We start from the raw sequence: 16,885 nt of genomic DNA, 5'->3' as shown, positions 1-16,885 counted from the left end.
TTCTACATTTGGACTTAGTCACTGAAATGGAAGTTGAAAATCTCCAGCGGGACGAGGTAGAGAGCTGTAGCCGAAGATAGTTTCATGAGGTTAGATACTCCTTTGGTGAAGTACTGCAGAAACAGATTTGCTTCTGTGGAGAAAATGCAGCTGGAGTAGCTGCTAAGTCAATCCAACTGGCAATGCACCTCTGGCAACTAGGAGAGCGAGCTTCTGTCCTGGTCTTTTCCTGGTTCTCAGAGCACGTTTGAGCCAAAATGTGTTAAAGTCCTCAGTTTGGAAAATTGGCCATCTGGGCAAATTAGCACCACAACCAAGGGTCTAGGTCTGATGGGACACCTTTTGGAGGTTTAAGACTCACTCGGGCTGGGTCCAGGTGCGAGTTCAAGCTGGTGGGATCCTTTTATGTCCCTGTGAATCTGAACAGGAGGCCAGCAAACTAGCCCTTGGAGTCACTTATGGTAGTCCTGGGTGCAGGTGATGTAGATCTCAACAGCAGGGCTGGCATCTGAGGGTCCAAGGCAGGCTCCAGTCAGCAAAGCAATAATTTCAGGTACAGCAGCAGACTGGCAGAGTAATCAGCAGGTCACAGCAGTAGGCATACCTCTAAGAGTCCTTCCGCAGGTCCAGTGGTGAACTGACGAGTGGGTCTGAAAGTCCTATTTTTTTACCTGGTGTTCTTCTTCTGGAAGGTGGGCAAAGCTTTTGGAAAGGTATTTTGAAGTGCATGGAATTTCATGACTCCCCTGCCCTGGCGCCACACTGGCTACAGTAACAAAGCAGGGTTGTTTGGTCCTTTGTGTGAATGCAGAGCACAGTCTATTCAACTGTAAGTGGGATGTGCTCAGCTCCACCCCTCACCCTGCCAGCAGATGGCCCATTGAGGCACACCTAATCCTGCTATTGTGTGACTGTCTGGCAGGAATTTACAAAGTCTAATTGTCAGCTACACCCAGTCATATGACCCAAGACAGGTTGCAGGCACCAAGGGCGAAGGGCAAGTGAATGCCAACTTTTTAACAGTGGTATTTTCAAAATTGTAGTAAAAAATCCGACTTAAGACTTTACTTTTAAAGAGGGTCTATCATTACAATCTCATAGGTACCAAACATGAGATAGCTACCTGCTCCCACTTAGAAATGACATCCTATTAAATGTAATGAGGAATCCCCAATGTTATGGGAAGTGTAAGCCTCACAGTGAAAAACGACTTTAGGAGTTTTTCAGTACAAGGGCAAGTAAAACTTAAAAGTACATTTCCAACCTTTCAATTACACCGCACTCGCTCCATGCTCTATGGAATATCAAGGGCCTATCTTAGGGGGGACTTATATGTAATAAAGGGGGAGTTGAAGGCTTAGCATGGTGGCTTAAATTACAAGTCAAAATGGAAGTGTAAATTTAGACTTCAATGGCAGGCCTGGAACATGTTAGTGCTACTTAGATGGGTGGCATAATAAGTGCTGCAAGCCCACTTGTAGTATTTCATTTACAGACTCTGGGTATATGATATACCACTCTACAAGGGACGTGAAAGTAAATTAAATATTACAATTAAGTATATGACAATCAAACCATGTTTAGGTAAGTGAGCACAAGCCCTTTAGCACTCATTATCAGTGGTAAAGGGCACAGAGTCCTAAGGTCAACAAAAACGAATTTCAGCAAAAAGTGGAGGTAAGTAGGCAAACTGTTTAGGGGAAGACCACCCTAAGGCTTACAAGTCTAACAGTATCTAAAGGCAATGCTTATAAATATGAGGACATTGTAATAGTTTTAATGTGCTGTTATATTTAAATCTCAAATAAACCAGAACTGAGTGGAATACACAGGCACGTGGACTGCAGATTGAACCTTCATTTGATAGTTTTATGAATATCTCATTTACAATTGTCACATCATAAGGTTTTACTGTTCATTTTTTCTGAAACCTGAATTGTTGCATGCAACTCAGTTTGTTGTAAAATTCAATAAATGTCAGTTCATTGACATTAATACATGGAAAACATCCTTTTTAACCTCTACTCTTAAAAAACATATTACACCAGTTACACAAGCATTATACATCCAAACAAAGAGACCAATTACAACACACAAGTGGGACAATCATAAAAAGACTCTACAACCTCAAATAAAGACTCCCACCCTTTAGAAAGAGTTGGCCTGAGACTGTGCCAGACAAGCCCATAATTTGCACACTCATCCCTCCTATTTATTAAACATGACATGTTTGTAATTTAAAGTAGAACCCAATATATGACAGAATCATCCAAAAATGGTTGAAGTTCAGGTTTTCAACTTTCATATACATGTTCTTGGCTACTACAAGGCCCTAAATAGCTGTAAACCTTCTGCATATGAACATGGAAGGTTTTGACTGAATATGTGCATTACCGTTGGGCAGACAGTGACTGACCCTAGTGATAGCCCATTTGGACCCTCAACGCTTACCTCAATGTGTTCAAGGCGAAGGTGCACGAGATGGGGATGTCCACATTGGGATTAGGGCTGGTAGCCAAGAGGTGAACTGTGCCATTCATAGTAACAATGCCATTCGCGGACTGTGATAAAGAGAAGAAAGAATAGGGGAGAACACATAGGAGACAAAAGAGTTGATGTGAATATGAAGAAAGAGGGAAGGTGAAAATCAAATGTAAGGAAATGTGATCAACACAGAGAAGAAACGGAGACAAGAGGAAGATTAAGGTGGGGCAGATATCAAGAGCTAAATAAGACATATGAAGCAGAGTGGGAAGGAGCAGGGGCCTTACAAATGAAGTGTTGGGGATTCGAAGGATGAGGGAATGGGAAGAAAGAAACTAATTATAGAGGAGAGAAGGTGCAACGAAAAAGGAAATGAGGAAGATATCGGGAAATAAAGAAGAAATATGAATTAGAGTGCAGGATCTGGGGTAGATCATGTAGAAGAACAAGAGGAGTGCGCCCAGAAAAAGGGGGGGGGTCATAAAGAAGATAGGAAGTCAAGGGCAAGAAGAACGACAGGTGACTTACCAGGGTTTGAGAGAAGGAAGGAGGGCAAGACACAGAGAGAGAGGCAAGTAAGAGAAAAGAAAGAGAGGGTTTAAGGCAGGAAAAGAGAGAAATTAAAGAAAATATATGAGACAAATGGTAGAGAAGTGAGGAAAGATTTCAGAGGAGAGAAAGAATCAATGCGGAGCAGAGAGGGGGCGGGGCACAGAGAGGGTCAAGCGAGGAAATAGAAAGAGAGCAGGTAAAGGTAGGGAACGAGAACAATGAAAGGACACAAAGGGAAACAAGGGGGACAGAAATGAGGGAAGAGATATCAGAGGAGAAAAATAAACAATACAAAGGAGGGATGAGGACAGCACGCACCGGAGATATGTGAGGAGAATAATGAAAGAGCAAGGGAGGGGGGAGAGAACAGTAAGGGGAAAGAGAGACAAGAGAAAACAAGAACAGATGGAGGCCATGGTAAGATTGCACACGGGGAGAAAAAATGGAAGGCAGAAGAAAAAGAGAAGAGGAGGGACGGCAAAAAATATAGATGTACAGGCGAGGGCGATTTCAAAACAGAAAACAGAGGAGAGGGGAAGAAGAGATAAAGGATGGGAAGAAGAGACTTAAAAAGTGAACGATAGAGGGAAGTGACGAGGTCAGAGGGTAAGAGAAACAATGGAAGAAAGGCAAGATGGGACACAAACAAGGAGAGGGGTGAAACAGAAGGAAAAAGTGGAGAGGAAGAAGACAAGATGGAGGGAGTTAGAGAGTGGAAATTATCAAGGAGAACAAACAGTATACAGAGGATGAAAGGGGGATGTGAAAGCGAAAGGAAAAATATAGGGATAATGTGAGTAGAAAAGAATAAATCCAAGAGAGAGACAGCAGGTGAGTGGCAGAGTATAAATTAAAAAAGGGAGACAGGACAAAGAAGAAAGAGCGGTCGTAAGAGGAAGATGGAGAGAGAGAAACAGATAAAGAGAAAGACAGAGCGAGCGAGAGAGACATCACTGTTATTTCACAAAAGATACAGTTTTCCCATTCAAGGACATGAAAGCATCACATCATACAAGAAGAAGACCAGATTTTTAATAGCCCCAGACCAGTCAACACGAGAACTCGAATTTGTAAAGACAGAACAGCAGCTTTTAGAAGCAACTCAACATCTGCTGGTTAAGAAAGAGATCCTCAGCCACCACTTTTAAACAGACAGATGCCACCTGACCTCTCCAGCCTCCCAGTACCACTCGATACATTCCAATTTGCCAAATACCACGACTCCTAAATTACTTAATGTCACATGGCACTAAGAATACTTCACAGACTTACTCTCTGAAAGGCTGATAAGATACTTCAGACTCTAACAGGGTTGGGCAGAAATGGGATATCAGCCATAAACTGATAGATGTCTGAGCACCATCCCTTGATCGACCCCACATTGCTTAGAATTGGAAATCACAGCTTCCTGGTAGCATGGTTGCCATTGAAAGCAAACTCACCAGTGTTGCACTATTGGCTGATATGGCGTCGGAATGTCAGCCATATTTTTTTCCAATCTGCAATGGCCCTGGTCACGAAAAATCAAAAATGTCCCACACATACTTGCAGAAAACTTCAAGAATAGTAAGAACATTGCTTTTTTTTCCAAAAAACAAAACTCTACACCTTTTGGGATTTCTTTAGAAACCTGAACAAAATGCAGACTGGACAGCATGTCCCTGTGGCATGGTTGCAGGGGCAGCTTCTCCGCTAAGGCGGAAAAACGTTGCCCCACTGCTCTCAGAGCAGTGAACAAATGTAATGATAATAACGTACTTATTATCGTTTTATTTTTTTGTAGCTCTGGGTCTGGGTTAGGGCGGGGCGGGGCTGGTGTCACTGGGGGAGGAGCGGTGGCACACTCTAAGTGCGCATGAATGTTTGGTTGGCCGTTTTGGGCCGGCCAAACAGTCATGCACACTTTGCATCTTTCCAACCAGGCGGTAAAGCAAAGCCTGGTGGGGAACATGCACAGGCTCCCTGTCCCTCTCTGAGCGCCAAACCACGGCGCTCAGACCAATCACAACACTGAATTGTACTGTTATGATTGGCTTAGAGGAACCTGGGTGTTTCCTCCTTTCGGGAATCGCAAGGAAGAGGAGCTTCGACAGAGGAGAGACTGTAGCTGTCAAAAGGTAAATGTTTTTGCTTATAACCCTTTGTTTTTTAACCCACCCCCGCCCCCTCCCACCTCCATGCCCCCGTACTCTGGCACCCCCGTTCCCTGCCAGCCACACCGCATGGTTGTCTGGCGGACATTTTGTGGTTTCTCCAAAACTGCTCCTCCTATGGTGGAGGAACTCTAGATCTGGAGAATGAGCACAGCTTGGCTGGTGAAGAAGTAGCCTCTTTTACCCCATTCCACCCGTCAAAGCCTACACAGGGCTGCAACGGTCTTTGATGTGAGGTGAGTTTCCTTTTTATTGCTTTACCAAAAGACATTGATTAAGGAGATTCCTTTCCTCTAGCCAGACCCAAAAAAGACTCATCCAAATGTTAAAGGGATAGTGGTCAGTGGTGGACTACTGTATGCCCAGTCTTCATTAAGAGTCAGAATATATCACATAGTCATGCTGGCAGTGGCTGTGGATGTCTAGTGAAGCCATTGAGACAGGTTTGATGTGAAAGGCATAGGCAGTCAGTCAAGGGGTGTAAAGGTTAGGAAGGAGAAGCAAGGAGAAGGTGGAGACAAGTCCTTACGCTGAAGTGAAGGCTGCACGCTCCACGCAGAAGGGCAGCACTGGATAGTGAGACCCTGCCATCCGCAGATCCAAGGCACTGGCTATCCAGACTGTTCTGAAGCGAAAAACCCTGGTAGCCCTGACTGGTCATCTCAGAGGCATCGAGGGACACCACAATACCATCCATGCTGCATGTCACTGAGGGCACCAGGGCCGCTGAGATACCTGGAGGGGAAGACAGGCAGGAAATTGGGGGCATAAAAGTTCATAGAACAAGCTGTCCCACCAATCAAAGTGAAACAGTGGCAATCAAAAAGAGAGATACAGACCACCCAACTCAAGAAGATGCCGACAGCCATAGAGAGCATCACCGACAACCACATACATGAAGATATAGATCACCCAATACAACAAGGAGAAAAGTCACTTTGGAAAGTAAGACAGATCACCACAGTGAAAGATGTGAGCCTGTCCACCCTGGCAATCTGATCATGTCCACCCTCTAAGCAATTTTGTAGCTCTGGACAACTCAACTCCCTGCCTTGAGTACGAGTATCTCTTGGACAATCTCCTCTCCCCTCACCCGCGCAGCTCCATACCTAGACCCTGGTCCTTTGCAGAATGAGTATGCTCGGCTACCTGACGAGAGAGCTAGGTGCCTGACAGGTCATAAATAGGGCATTTCAGATATCTTCTATGACCCTAGTTCCAACAGCATGGTCTTCAGATGCCCTAACACCAGGTTTTCACTACATTGAAGGCTGGGTTTGAAGATTCCTGCTCAATATGTGTCCTAACACCTCCCCAAAGAGTTTCCACATGCTGATTCATTGGACCAGCACACCTGCACATTCACAACCAATTACTTTACCTGACGAAAGAGAGCCAACGACGAGAAGCACCCCAAGGAGCAGCGCCATCTCTGCGACATCCACACTTTGTATACCTGAGGAAGAGAAAGAGATAAGGGATGAATGAGGGGGGTAAATAATCCTTTCCCTCATTTCTGCTCATTAATTTCCTAAGTTCCCCCATACTTGCTGAGTGATCTCGTCATTTATGATCACTTTCTTTTGATCATCATAGTCGTTGACCTCTACTCAGTCTCTGATCTCTTCTCAGTGACCCTCTTAGTATCTATTGTCTTCTCTGCGATCTCCTTGGGCTCTTATCCAGCCTTGGTGATCTCAGGTTCTCTGTAGATACCTCAGTCTGTAGCATCTTCTACAGTGGCGGCCACATACAGATCAGGGGTGGAGGGGTTGTAGGATGAAGGGGAATGTAAAAAAATAAACAAAAAAACACTTACCATGTCGCCGTGTCACGCGTCCCTGCTCTGTCTCCAACCGAACAGTAACCAGGAAGCACACCCAGGCTCCCTTGACCCATCACAACGCTGCAATGCAGCATTGTGATTGGTAAGCACCCAGGCAACCTTGACCAATCACAATGCAGCGTTGTGATTGGTCTGAGAGCTGCCAGGGAATAGGGGCCTGGGCATGTTCTCCGCGCAGGCTGTAATGCAGCCTGCGTGGAGAACATGCAAAGTGTGCATGAATGTTTAAGCATTCATATTTACAACAAGGGGTGGTGAGGGACAGAGTCTCTGAATTAAGCAGAAAGCTCTCACCCAGTCAAGAGATCAGGGCTAGATCCAACACCGTTTTTTAGCTCACTGCACCATCCCAGTTTCAGAACCTGGCTGTATGCAAATTAGTCTGTTCCTGTCCCAGTGCATGATGGGAACAGGGCAAACCAAACTACAAAAGCCAATTCTTACACTGGGAAGGAATCAATTTTGGCCACTATAGGTGTGGCAGGGTATACTCAGACATGAGTCCCTTTCTCACTGCTCCATCAGGATTCAAGCAAGCCGGGCCGAAGACGGCTGAAATGCCAGAAACCGGTCCCCGGTAGCTTGTCTCCTTTCTGGTGAAGAATTGGCTTGGTAGTTTAGTCTGCCCTGTTCCCATGATGCACTGGGCCAGGGACAGACTGATTTGCATATAGCCAGGTTCTGAGCTGGGATGGGGCAGTGAGATAAATAACGGTGATGGATCAAGCCCTGATCTTTGGACTGGGTAAGAGTGGTCTGCTCAATTCAGACACTCTGTTCATCACCACCCCCTTTTGTGAATCAATTTTGGCCACTATAGGTGTGGCAGGGCATACTCAGACATGAGTCCCTTTCTCACTGCTCCATCAGGATTCAAGCAAGCCGGGCCGAAGACGGCTGAAATGCCAGAAACCGGTCCCCGGTAGCTTGTCTCCTTTCTGGTGAAGAATTGGCTTGGTAGTTTAGTCTGCCCTGTTCCCATGATGCACTGGGCCAGGGACAGACTGATTTGCATATAGCCAGGTTCTGAGCTGGGATGGGGCAGTGAGATAAATAACGGTGATGGATCAAGCCCTGATCTTTGGACTGGGTAAGAGTGGTCTGCTCAATTCAGACACTCTGTTCATCACCACCCCCTTTTGTGAATCAATTTTGGCCACTATAGGTGTGGCAGGGTATACTCAGACATGAGTCCCTTTCTCACTGCTCCATCAGGATTCAAGCAAGCCGGGCCGAAGACGGCTGAAATGCCAGAAACCGGTCCCCGGTAGCTTGTCTCCTTTCTGGTGAAGAATTGGCTTGGTAGTTTAGTCTGCCCTGTTCCCATGATGCACTGGGCCAGGGACAGACTGATTTGCATATAGCCAGGTTCTGAGCTGGGATGGGGCAGTGAGATAAATAACGGTGATGGATCAAGCCCTGATCTTTGGACTGGGTAAGAGTGGTCTGCTCAATTCAGACACTCTGTTCATCACCACCCCCTTTTGTGAATCAATTTTGGCCACTATAGGTGTGGCAGGGTATACTCAGACATGAGTCCCTTTCTCACTGCTCCATCAGGATTCAAGCAAGCCGGGCCGAAGACGGCTGAAATGCCAGAAACCGGTCCCCGGTAGCTTGTCTCCTTTCTGGTGAAGAATTGGCTTGGTAGTTTAGTCTGCCCTGTTCCCATGATGCACTGGGCCAGGGACAGACTGATTTGCATATAGCCAGGTTCTGAGCTGGGATGGGGCAGTGAGATAAATAACGGTGATGGATCAAGCCCTGATCTTTGGACTGGGTAAGAGTGGTCTGCTCAATTCAGACACTCTGTTCATCACCACCCCCTTTTGTGAATCAATTTTGGCCACTATAGGTGTGGCAGGGTATACTCAGACATGAGTCCCTTTCTCACTGCTCCATCAGGATTCAAGCAAGCCGGGCCGAAGACGGCTGAAATGCCAGAAACCGGTCCCCGGTAGCTTGTCTCCTTTCTGCTGAAGAATTGGCTTGGTAGTTTAGTCTGCCCTGTTCCCATGATGCACTGGGCCAGGGACAGACTGATTTGCATATAGCCAGGTTCTGAGCTGGGATGGGGCAGTGAGATAAATAACGGTGATGGATCAAGCCCTGATCTTTGGACTGGGTAAGAGTGGTCTGCTCAATTCAGACACTCTGTTCATCACCACCCCCTTTTGTGAATCAATTTTGGCCACTATAGGTGTGGCAGGGTATACTCAGACATGAGTCCCTTTCTCACTGCTCCATCAGGATTCAAGCAAGCCGGGCCGAAGACGGCTGAAATGCCAGAAACCGGTCCCCGGTAGCTTGTCTCCTTTCTGGTGAAGAATTGGCTTGGTAGTTTAGTCTGCCCTGTTCCCATGATGCACTGGGCCAGGGACAGACTGATTTGCATATAGCCAGGTTCTGAGCTGGGATGGGGCAGTGAGATAAATAACGGTGATGGATCAAGCCCTGATCTTTGGACTGGGTAAGAGTGGTCTGCTCAATTCAGACACTCTGTTCATCACCACCCCCTTTTGTGAATCAATTTTGGCCACTATAGGTGTGGCAGGGTATACACAGACATGAGTCCCTTTCTCACTGCTCCATCAGGATTCAAGCAAGCCGGGCCGAAGACGGCTGAAATGCCAGAAACCGGTCCCCGGTAGCTTGTCTCCTTTCTGGTGAAGAATTGGCTTGGTAGTTTAGTCTGCCCTGTTCCCATGATGCACTGGGCCAGGGACAGACTGATTTGCATATAGCCAGGTTCTGAGCTGGGATGGGGCAGTGAGATAAATAATGGTGATGGATCAAGCCCTGATCTTTGGACTGGGTAAGAGTGGTCTGCTCAATTCACACACTCTGTTCATCACCACCCCCTTTTGTGAATCAATTTTGGCCACTACAGGTGTGGCAGGGTATACTCAGACATGAGTCCCTTTCTCACTGCTCCATCAGGATTCAAGCAAGCCGGGCCGAAGACGGCTGAAATGCCAGAAACCGGTCCCCGGTAGCTTGTCTCCTTTCTGGTGAAGAATTGGCTTGGTAGTTTAGTCTGCCCTGTTCCCATGATGCACTGGGCCAGGGACAGACTGATTTGCATATAGCCAGGTTCTGAGCTGGGATGGGGCAGTGAGATAAATAACGGTGATGGATCAAGCCCTGATCTTTGGACTGGGTAAGAGTGGTCTGCTCAATTCAGACACTCTGTTCATCACCACCCCCTTTTGTGAATCAATTTTGGCCACTATAGGTGTGGCAGGGTATACTCAGACATGAGTCCCTTTCTCACTGCTCCATCAGGATTCAAGCAAGCCGGGCCGAAGACGGCTGAAATGCCAGAAACCGGTCCCCGGTAGCTTGTCTCCTTTCTGGTGAAGAATTGGCTTGGTAGTTTAGTCTGCCCTGTTCCCATGATGCACTGGGCCAGGGACAGACTGATTTGCATATAGCCAGGTTCTGAGCTGGGATGGGGCAGTGAGATAAATAACGGTGATGGATCAAGCCCTGATCTTTGGACTGGGTAAGAGTGGTCTGCTCAATTCAGACACTCTGTTCATCACCACCCCCTTTTGTGAATCAATTTTGGCCACTATAGGTGTGGCAGGGTATACTCAGACATGAGTCCCTTTCTCACTGCTCCATCAGGATTCAAGCAAGCCGGGCCGAAGACGGCTGAAATGCCAGAAACCGGCCCCCGGTAGCTTGTCTCCTTTCTGGTGAAGAATTGGCTTGGTAGTTTAGTCTGCCCTGTTCCCATGATGCACTGGGCCAGGGACAGACTGATTTGCATATAGCCAGGTTCTGAGCTGGGATGGGGCAGTGAGATAAATAACGGTGATGGATCAAGCCCTGATCTTTGGACTGGGTAAGAGTGGTCTGCTCAATTCAGACACTCTGTTCATCACCACCCCCTTTTGTGAATCAATTTTGGCCACTATAGGTGTGGCAGGGTATACTCAGACATGAGTCCCTTTCTCACTGCTCCATCAGGATTCAAGCAAGCCGGGCCGAAGACGGCTGAAATGCCAGAAACCGGTCGCCGGTAGCTTGTCTCCTTTCTGGTGAAGAATTGGCTTGGTAGTTTAGTCTGCCCTGTTCCCATGATGCACTGGGCCAGGGACAGACTGATTTGCATATAGCCAGGTTCTGAGCTGGGATGGGGCAGTGAGATAAATAACGGTGATGGATCAAGCCCTGATCTTTGGACTGGGTAAGAGTGGTCTGCTCAATTCAGACACTCTGTTCATCACCACCCCCTTTTGTGAATCAATTTTGGCCACTATAGGTGTGGCAGGGTATACTCAGACATGAGTCCCTTTCTCACTGCTCCATCAGGATTCAAGCAAGCCGGGCCGAAGACGGTTGAAATGCCAGAAACCGGTCCCCGGTAGCTTGTCTCCTTTCTGGTGAAGAATTGGCTTGGTAGTTTAGTCTGCCCTGTTCCCATGATGCACTGGGCCAGGGACAGACTGATTTGCATATAGCCAGGTTCTGAGCTGGGATGGGGCAGTGAGATAAATAACGGTGATGGATCAAGCCCTGATCTTTGGACTGGGTAAGAGTGGTCTGCTCAATTCAAACACTCTGTTCATCACCACCCCCTTTTGTGAATCAATTTTGGCCACTATAGGTGTGGCAGGGTATACTCAGACATGAGTCCCTTTCTCACTGCTCCATCAGGATTCAAGCAAGCCGGGCCGAAGACGGCTGAAATGCCAGAAACCGGTCCCCGGTAGCTTGTCTCCTTTCTGGTGAGGAATTGGCTTGGTAGTTTAGTCTGCCCTGTTCCCATGATGCACTGGGCCAGGGACAGACTGATTTGCATATAGCCAGGTTCTGAGCTGGGATGGGGCAGTGAGATAAATAACGGTGATGGATCAAGCCCTGATCTTTGGACTGGGTAAGAGTGGTCTGCTCAATTCAGACACTCTGTTCATCACCACCCCCTTTTGTGAATCAATTTTGGCCACTATAGGTGTGGCAGGGTATACTCAGACATGAGTCCCTTTCTCACTGCTCCATCAGGATTCAAGCAAGCCGGGCCGAAGACGGCTGAAATGCCAGAAACCGGTCCCCGGTAGCTTGTCTCCTTTCTGGTGAAGAATTGGCTTGGTAGTTTAGTCTGCCCTGTTCCCATGATGCACTGGGCCAGGGACAGACTGATTTGCATATAGCCAGGTTCTGAGCTGGGATGGGGCAGTGAGATAAATAACGGTGATGGATCAAGCCCTGATCTTTGGACTGGGTAAGAGTGGTCTGCTCAATTCAGACACTCTGTTCATCACCACCCCCTTTTGTGAATCAATTTTGGCCACTATAGGTGTGGCAGGGTATACTCAGACATGAGTCCCTTTCTCACTGCTCCATCAGGATACAAGCAAGCCGGGCCGAAGACGGCTGAAATGCCAGAAACCGGTCCCCGGTAGCTTGTCTCCTTTCTGGTGAAGAATTGGCTTGGTAGTTTAGTCTGCCCTGTTCCCATGATGCACTGGGCCAGGGACAGACTGATTTGCATATAGCCAGGTTCTGAGCTGGGATGGGGCAGTGAGATAAATAACGGTGATGGATCAAGCCCTGATCTTTGGACTGGGTAAGAGTGGTCTGCTCAATTCAGACACTCTGTTCATCACCACCCCCTTTTGTGAATCATGTTTAAGCATTCATGCACACTTGGAGTGGGCAAACCACTCCTCCCCATGCACTGCTCTGAGAGCAGAGCAAAAAAGCCCACCCGCCCGCAAAGCAGCTAGAAACAATAAAATGATAATAACAACAAGTTATTATCATTGTATTTTTCCTTTACTCACACTGCTTAAAAGAAGTGGGGCGACGCTCCTCCGCCTTAGCGGAGGAGCTGCCACTGATCTTCTAGGTCCCGCTCACAGTCACTTATCACATCATAGTGAATACAGCTTTAGCTAGATGTGAACACAATAAAGATCCACATGGGGCAGTTGAACCCCACTTGAATACAATACAGTATAGCAACAACATTTTCTCGCCGAGTAGGCTTAGGCAAAATTACTTTTCCATGCATAATGCACATACATCTCTTGGGATTTTGTGTTTTATGCATATAATACATTGAGGGTCATCCATATGAACAAAGTTTGCGATGTATATCAGATGTAGTTGGTAATATTGAGTAGGGGTATTGTAATACCTTAATACCATAGCTAAATTACTGAAGACAAAAATTTTGAAAAGTAAGTGCAAATAGGGAAGCCTAGCTTTACTATTCTTAACTCTGCATATACGTACCTTCATGATATACAGATATATCTTCAAGGTACATAGATGTGGAGTTAGGTATAGAAAATCTATATCAATTTACCTATCAATGCTGTTGTCCTTGATATTTTGTCTATGATATTAATGCACCACAATGTTCCCTACTCGATTATTAGACACCCACACCAGGCTTTCCATCCCATTAAAAAGGTATATGAGATACCGGCTCAGTGTTTGCCCGTACACATGCAAAGGTCTGACAGTGAACCTTGCTTGTACAGTGTATGCAGGTGCAACACACATACTCTTTCACATTTCAGTGAGACATTTTCTATTCAAGCCGCCTGTCTACACAAAAAGTCAAAATCCAAAAATGACTCAAAATGCGTAAAAGTCAATAATTGGGAATTATGCAAGGTTTTGGTTATGTAATAAAATGTACTCACACCCCCTGACCTAAAATCCTTTTAATCTGTCAAGAACAATGTATCTCCACATGTGGCAGGTGTACCTAATGACCTGGTCAAAGCTTTCTGCCAGGGCTGGCTTTAGCACTGATGGCGCTGGGTGCGACAATGTATTTTGGCGCTCCCAAATGACCGCTTCCGCTTCGGATTCCCACACTAGCACCCTTTAACAGTGCCCCTCAAGTCTCCATAACCACTCTCCCTCAGATGCATTTAATTCGTTTTATCGCGTCACTCATAAAAGTGAAGGGTGTCAGAGCACTTTACATCACACACACATTACACAGAGACAATCAATCATACGTGTATAAATCAGTGTATAGGAAACAGTACATAAGACAGAGGTCTACAAGGGGTAGGATTCACAAGCCATCCTTACTGGTAGTTTAAGGGTGCTTGGTCTGGAGCAGCACAACTCGGAATTTAAAGCGTAACACCAAGGTTGGCGGTTATCTTTAATATTAAGAACTGATTTCTACCCAAATTAACCCTTTTTTCAATATTAGGACAATGAAAGACTAGGGAAAAAATAACACCCTAATATACCTTGCAGTTTGCATGTAGTTCTTTGATGATAGTTAACAGCTCACTGTTCTATGTTAGGATTTTAACTTATAAACTACAAGTAATATGAAGTCTCTGACAAAAGCAGCAACCCACTGACCTATTTACATTATATTCACTTTGTGATCTGCATTGTACATGTACTTCGCAGCAGGTATATTAACCCCCTATACAATCTTACGATGAATCAAAACCTCCATGAGTCAAAACTTTCACTAGACAAACCTCTGATTAGGAAGAACATTAATCATCGGAGTCATCTTGACTTTTTTATTGTTGCCTGAAATTTGCTGGAGGCCAGGAATGTGACAGCAGTGCTATTAAAACCATAATATACTTGCAAACAGGTGCCTCCACCCGAAGTCAGCACCCGGTACTGTGGAAAGGTCGCACCGCCCTAGAGCGGCCCGGCTTCTTGCAAAGCAAAACACAGAATACTTGTTTGAGGGGAAGCTGCAGCACCCTGGGGAACAATAAAGACAAAGAGTCTGATTTACAGGTCGAAAGTAATGGCAGATCCTCCAATATCTGGGCTAAACTTTAAATATGGAGAAATTCCCACCAGCTGAAGTTTCTTCTCAATACTATATGGATGAGGAAATTCAGCTGAGGTATTTTACAGTTTTTAGCATTTCTTGGAAGTGTTTGGAGATGTTCACTTACCATTGAACTCTAATTTGAACGTTGGAATGTTGAGCGCTCCATTGTAGACAGTGGAGGGCTTGGGGTTCTAAAGACCAGTAGAAGTCCTGAGCATCAACATTCTAATGTTTGTTCACAGCTGTTGCTGTGAACAAAGGCCTCATGAAGCCCAAGATAATTTTAACCCCCTCAGGCTCTGTGAGGCCTTTGGTTTACAAATTAGACCATTCTGCCCTCTGGGGGCGGAATATAGTAATAGCCTTAGAGCCCAACAATCTTTCAAATACCCTCCCACTTGACCTCTATTTCTTTAGTTTTTTGGGCTAAATCTGCTCCGCTGGCCTGTCATCGTACACTCTGAGATGTAATACATACAACATCAATTAATCAAAAAATATTTGTATTCTTTTTTTAATTTTAAGCTTATTTTCATTCATAATATAAAAAAAGTTAAAAGCCATACATGTCATTGAAAACATCTTTTTCACATTATAAATTTCATAAACAGACAACAAGTCCTATATATACTTGCATAAAATTAACAGTTCTCTACAAATATTTTTTGATTAATAGACGTATGTATCACATCACAGAATGTACGATGACAGCCCAGCGGAGGAGATTTAGCCTGAAAAACTAAAGAAATAGAGGTCTAGTGGGACGCTTTTTGATAGATTATTTGGTGTGTTTATCCCCCTTTTCTCCCAAACCTTATTGAATGAATAGAGGGGGTCCTTTGTTTTCTAGGATAGCCTTAGAGCCCTGCATGGCGGGCTCAACCGCCAATTAAAGGCCCTTTCCCTCGTTAGCGCTGGAGCTGGCCTTTAATTGCCGATAGAGCCCCTGCGTCGGGCACTAATGCTATAATCATGTCCCGAGTTTACTCCTCATAAGCTCAGTAGACATACCCTTCTCAAAGGCCTGGCCAGATTACAGCACTATAGCATATGCTGGTATTATTCAGCATCCCTTCTTGTAAACGGCTCACCACCGTTCCTCGATCCTTGGAACGGAGGGGAGTTGTTTAAAAGAAGTGATGCTGAACACTAACAGCACAGGCATTTTTACAGTAAGTATGATCCTTCTTTCACACACCAAGTAAGATTTTCTATCATTAAACTTTAAGGGATGGGCCATTATGTAGAGCTGTAAAGGCAAAGCCGAAAGTGTTCTTCACCGTGGCCAGGTCACACCAATTCTTCGCTCACTTTTGTGACACACTCCAGCAATGCCTCACTTTTGCGCTTACAGATACGTCAGAAATACTGACGTATCTGTAACTCCTTGCGACGTGATGCGTCATACATTAAATATGACGCATCAGGAATGTCGCAAGGAGTGCGCACTGAGAAGTGACGCATCGCTGCTTCCACGCAGCGATGCGTCATTTCTCATAAATGAGGCCCCAGACATATAGGGCCAGATTTACCAGTTTCTCACGCGGCGCAGTGCAGCAGCCTCAAATGCTGTGCTGCATGAGAAGGAGAGAGCAGAAGAGCACCAAATTAACTAAAATATGGCACTCTCCTCCCCTCTCCCTAGAGCTAAAGCTCTTCTTAGCTACTGTGCGCCATGGAAACACCTTTGCACAATAGTGCAAGGGTGTCTCCTAGAGTCAAGCATAGGTTTTGTACAGGAGTGTACCCTTCCACTACACAATACTATGCTTAGACTCATTTTAAACATGTTCCCACTTTGTATGTGTGCTGTACAGTGCAGCACACATGCGAAGTCAGAACATAAAGGAGAAAAAAAGTATTTCTCCTTTATAGCGCCTGGTTGAAGAGTGCACTATTTTCTGACCCTAAATCCCGTCTACTTATTTTAGTAAATTGGATTTACTGTCAGAAACCTCGGGTGGTTGCACCACCCATGGTACGCCCCCTTGGCGCTGAGTAAGGCAAAGCAGCGCTATGCGCTGCATCACGTTACTTTCACTTTATTTCCAGCGCTTCACAAGT

The 16,885-nt window shown here is 45.9% G+C and overlaps 1 protein-coding gene across 2 annotated transcripts in view; it reads right to left on the bottom strand.

The window, feature by feature from the left end:
- Nucleotides 1-16,885, bottom strand: part of LOC147733052 (uromodulin-like) — a 195,197-nt gene that overhangs the window by 58,574 nt on the left and 119,738 nt on the right. For both annotated transcript variants that reach the window (XM_086957618.1, XM_086957619.1), the window contains exons 2-4: nucleotides 6,571-6,645; nucleotides 5,719-5,924; nucleotides 2,452-2,561 (exon numbers count right to left, since the gene is read on the bottom strand). In XM_086957618.1, the coding sequence (XP_086813744.1) occupies nucleotides 2,452-2,561; nucleotides 5,719-5,924; nucleotides 6,571-6,645 (391 nt within the window). The remainder of the gene's footprint in view (nucleotides 1-2,451; nucleotides 2,562-5,718; nucleotides 5,925-6,570; nucleotides 6,646-16,885) is intronic.

This window comes from Lissotriton vulgaris, chromosome 2_1, assembly GCF_964263255.1.
Source record: "Lissotriton vulgaris chromosome 2_1, aLisVul1.2, whole genome shotgun sequence".
Classification (NCBI taxonomy): domain Eukaryota; kingdom Metazoa; phylum Chordata; class Amphibia; order Caudata; family Salamandridae; genus Lissotriton; species Lissotriton vulgaris.
This window is presented reverse-complemented; position numbering and strand designations above follow the sequence as displayed.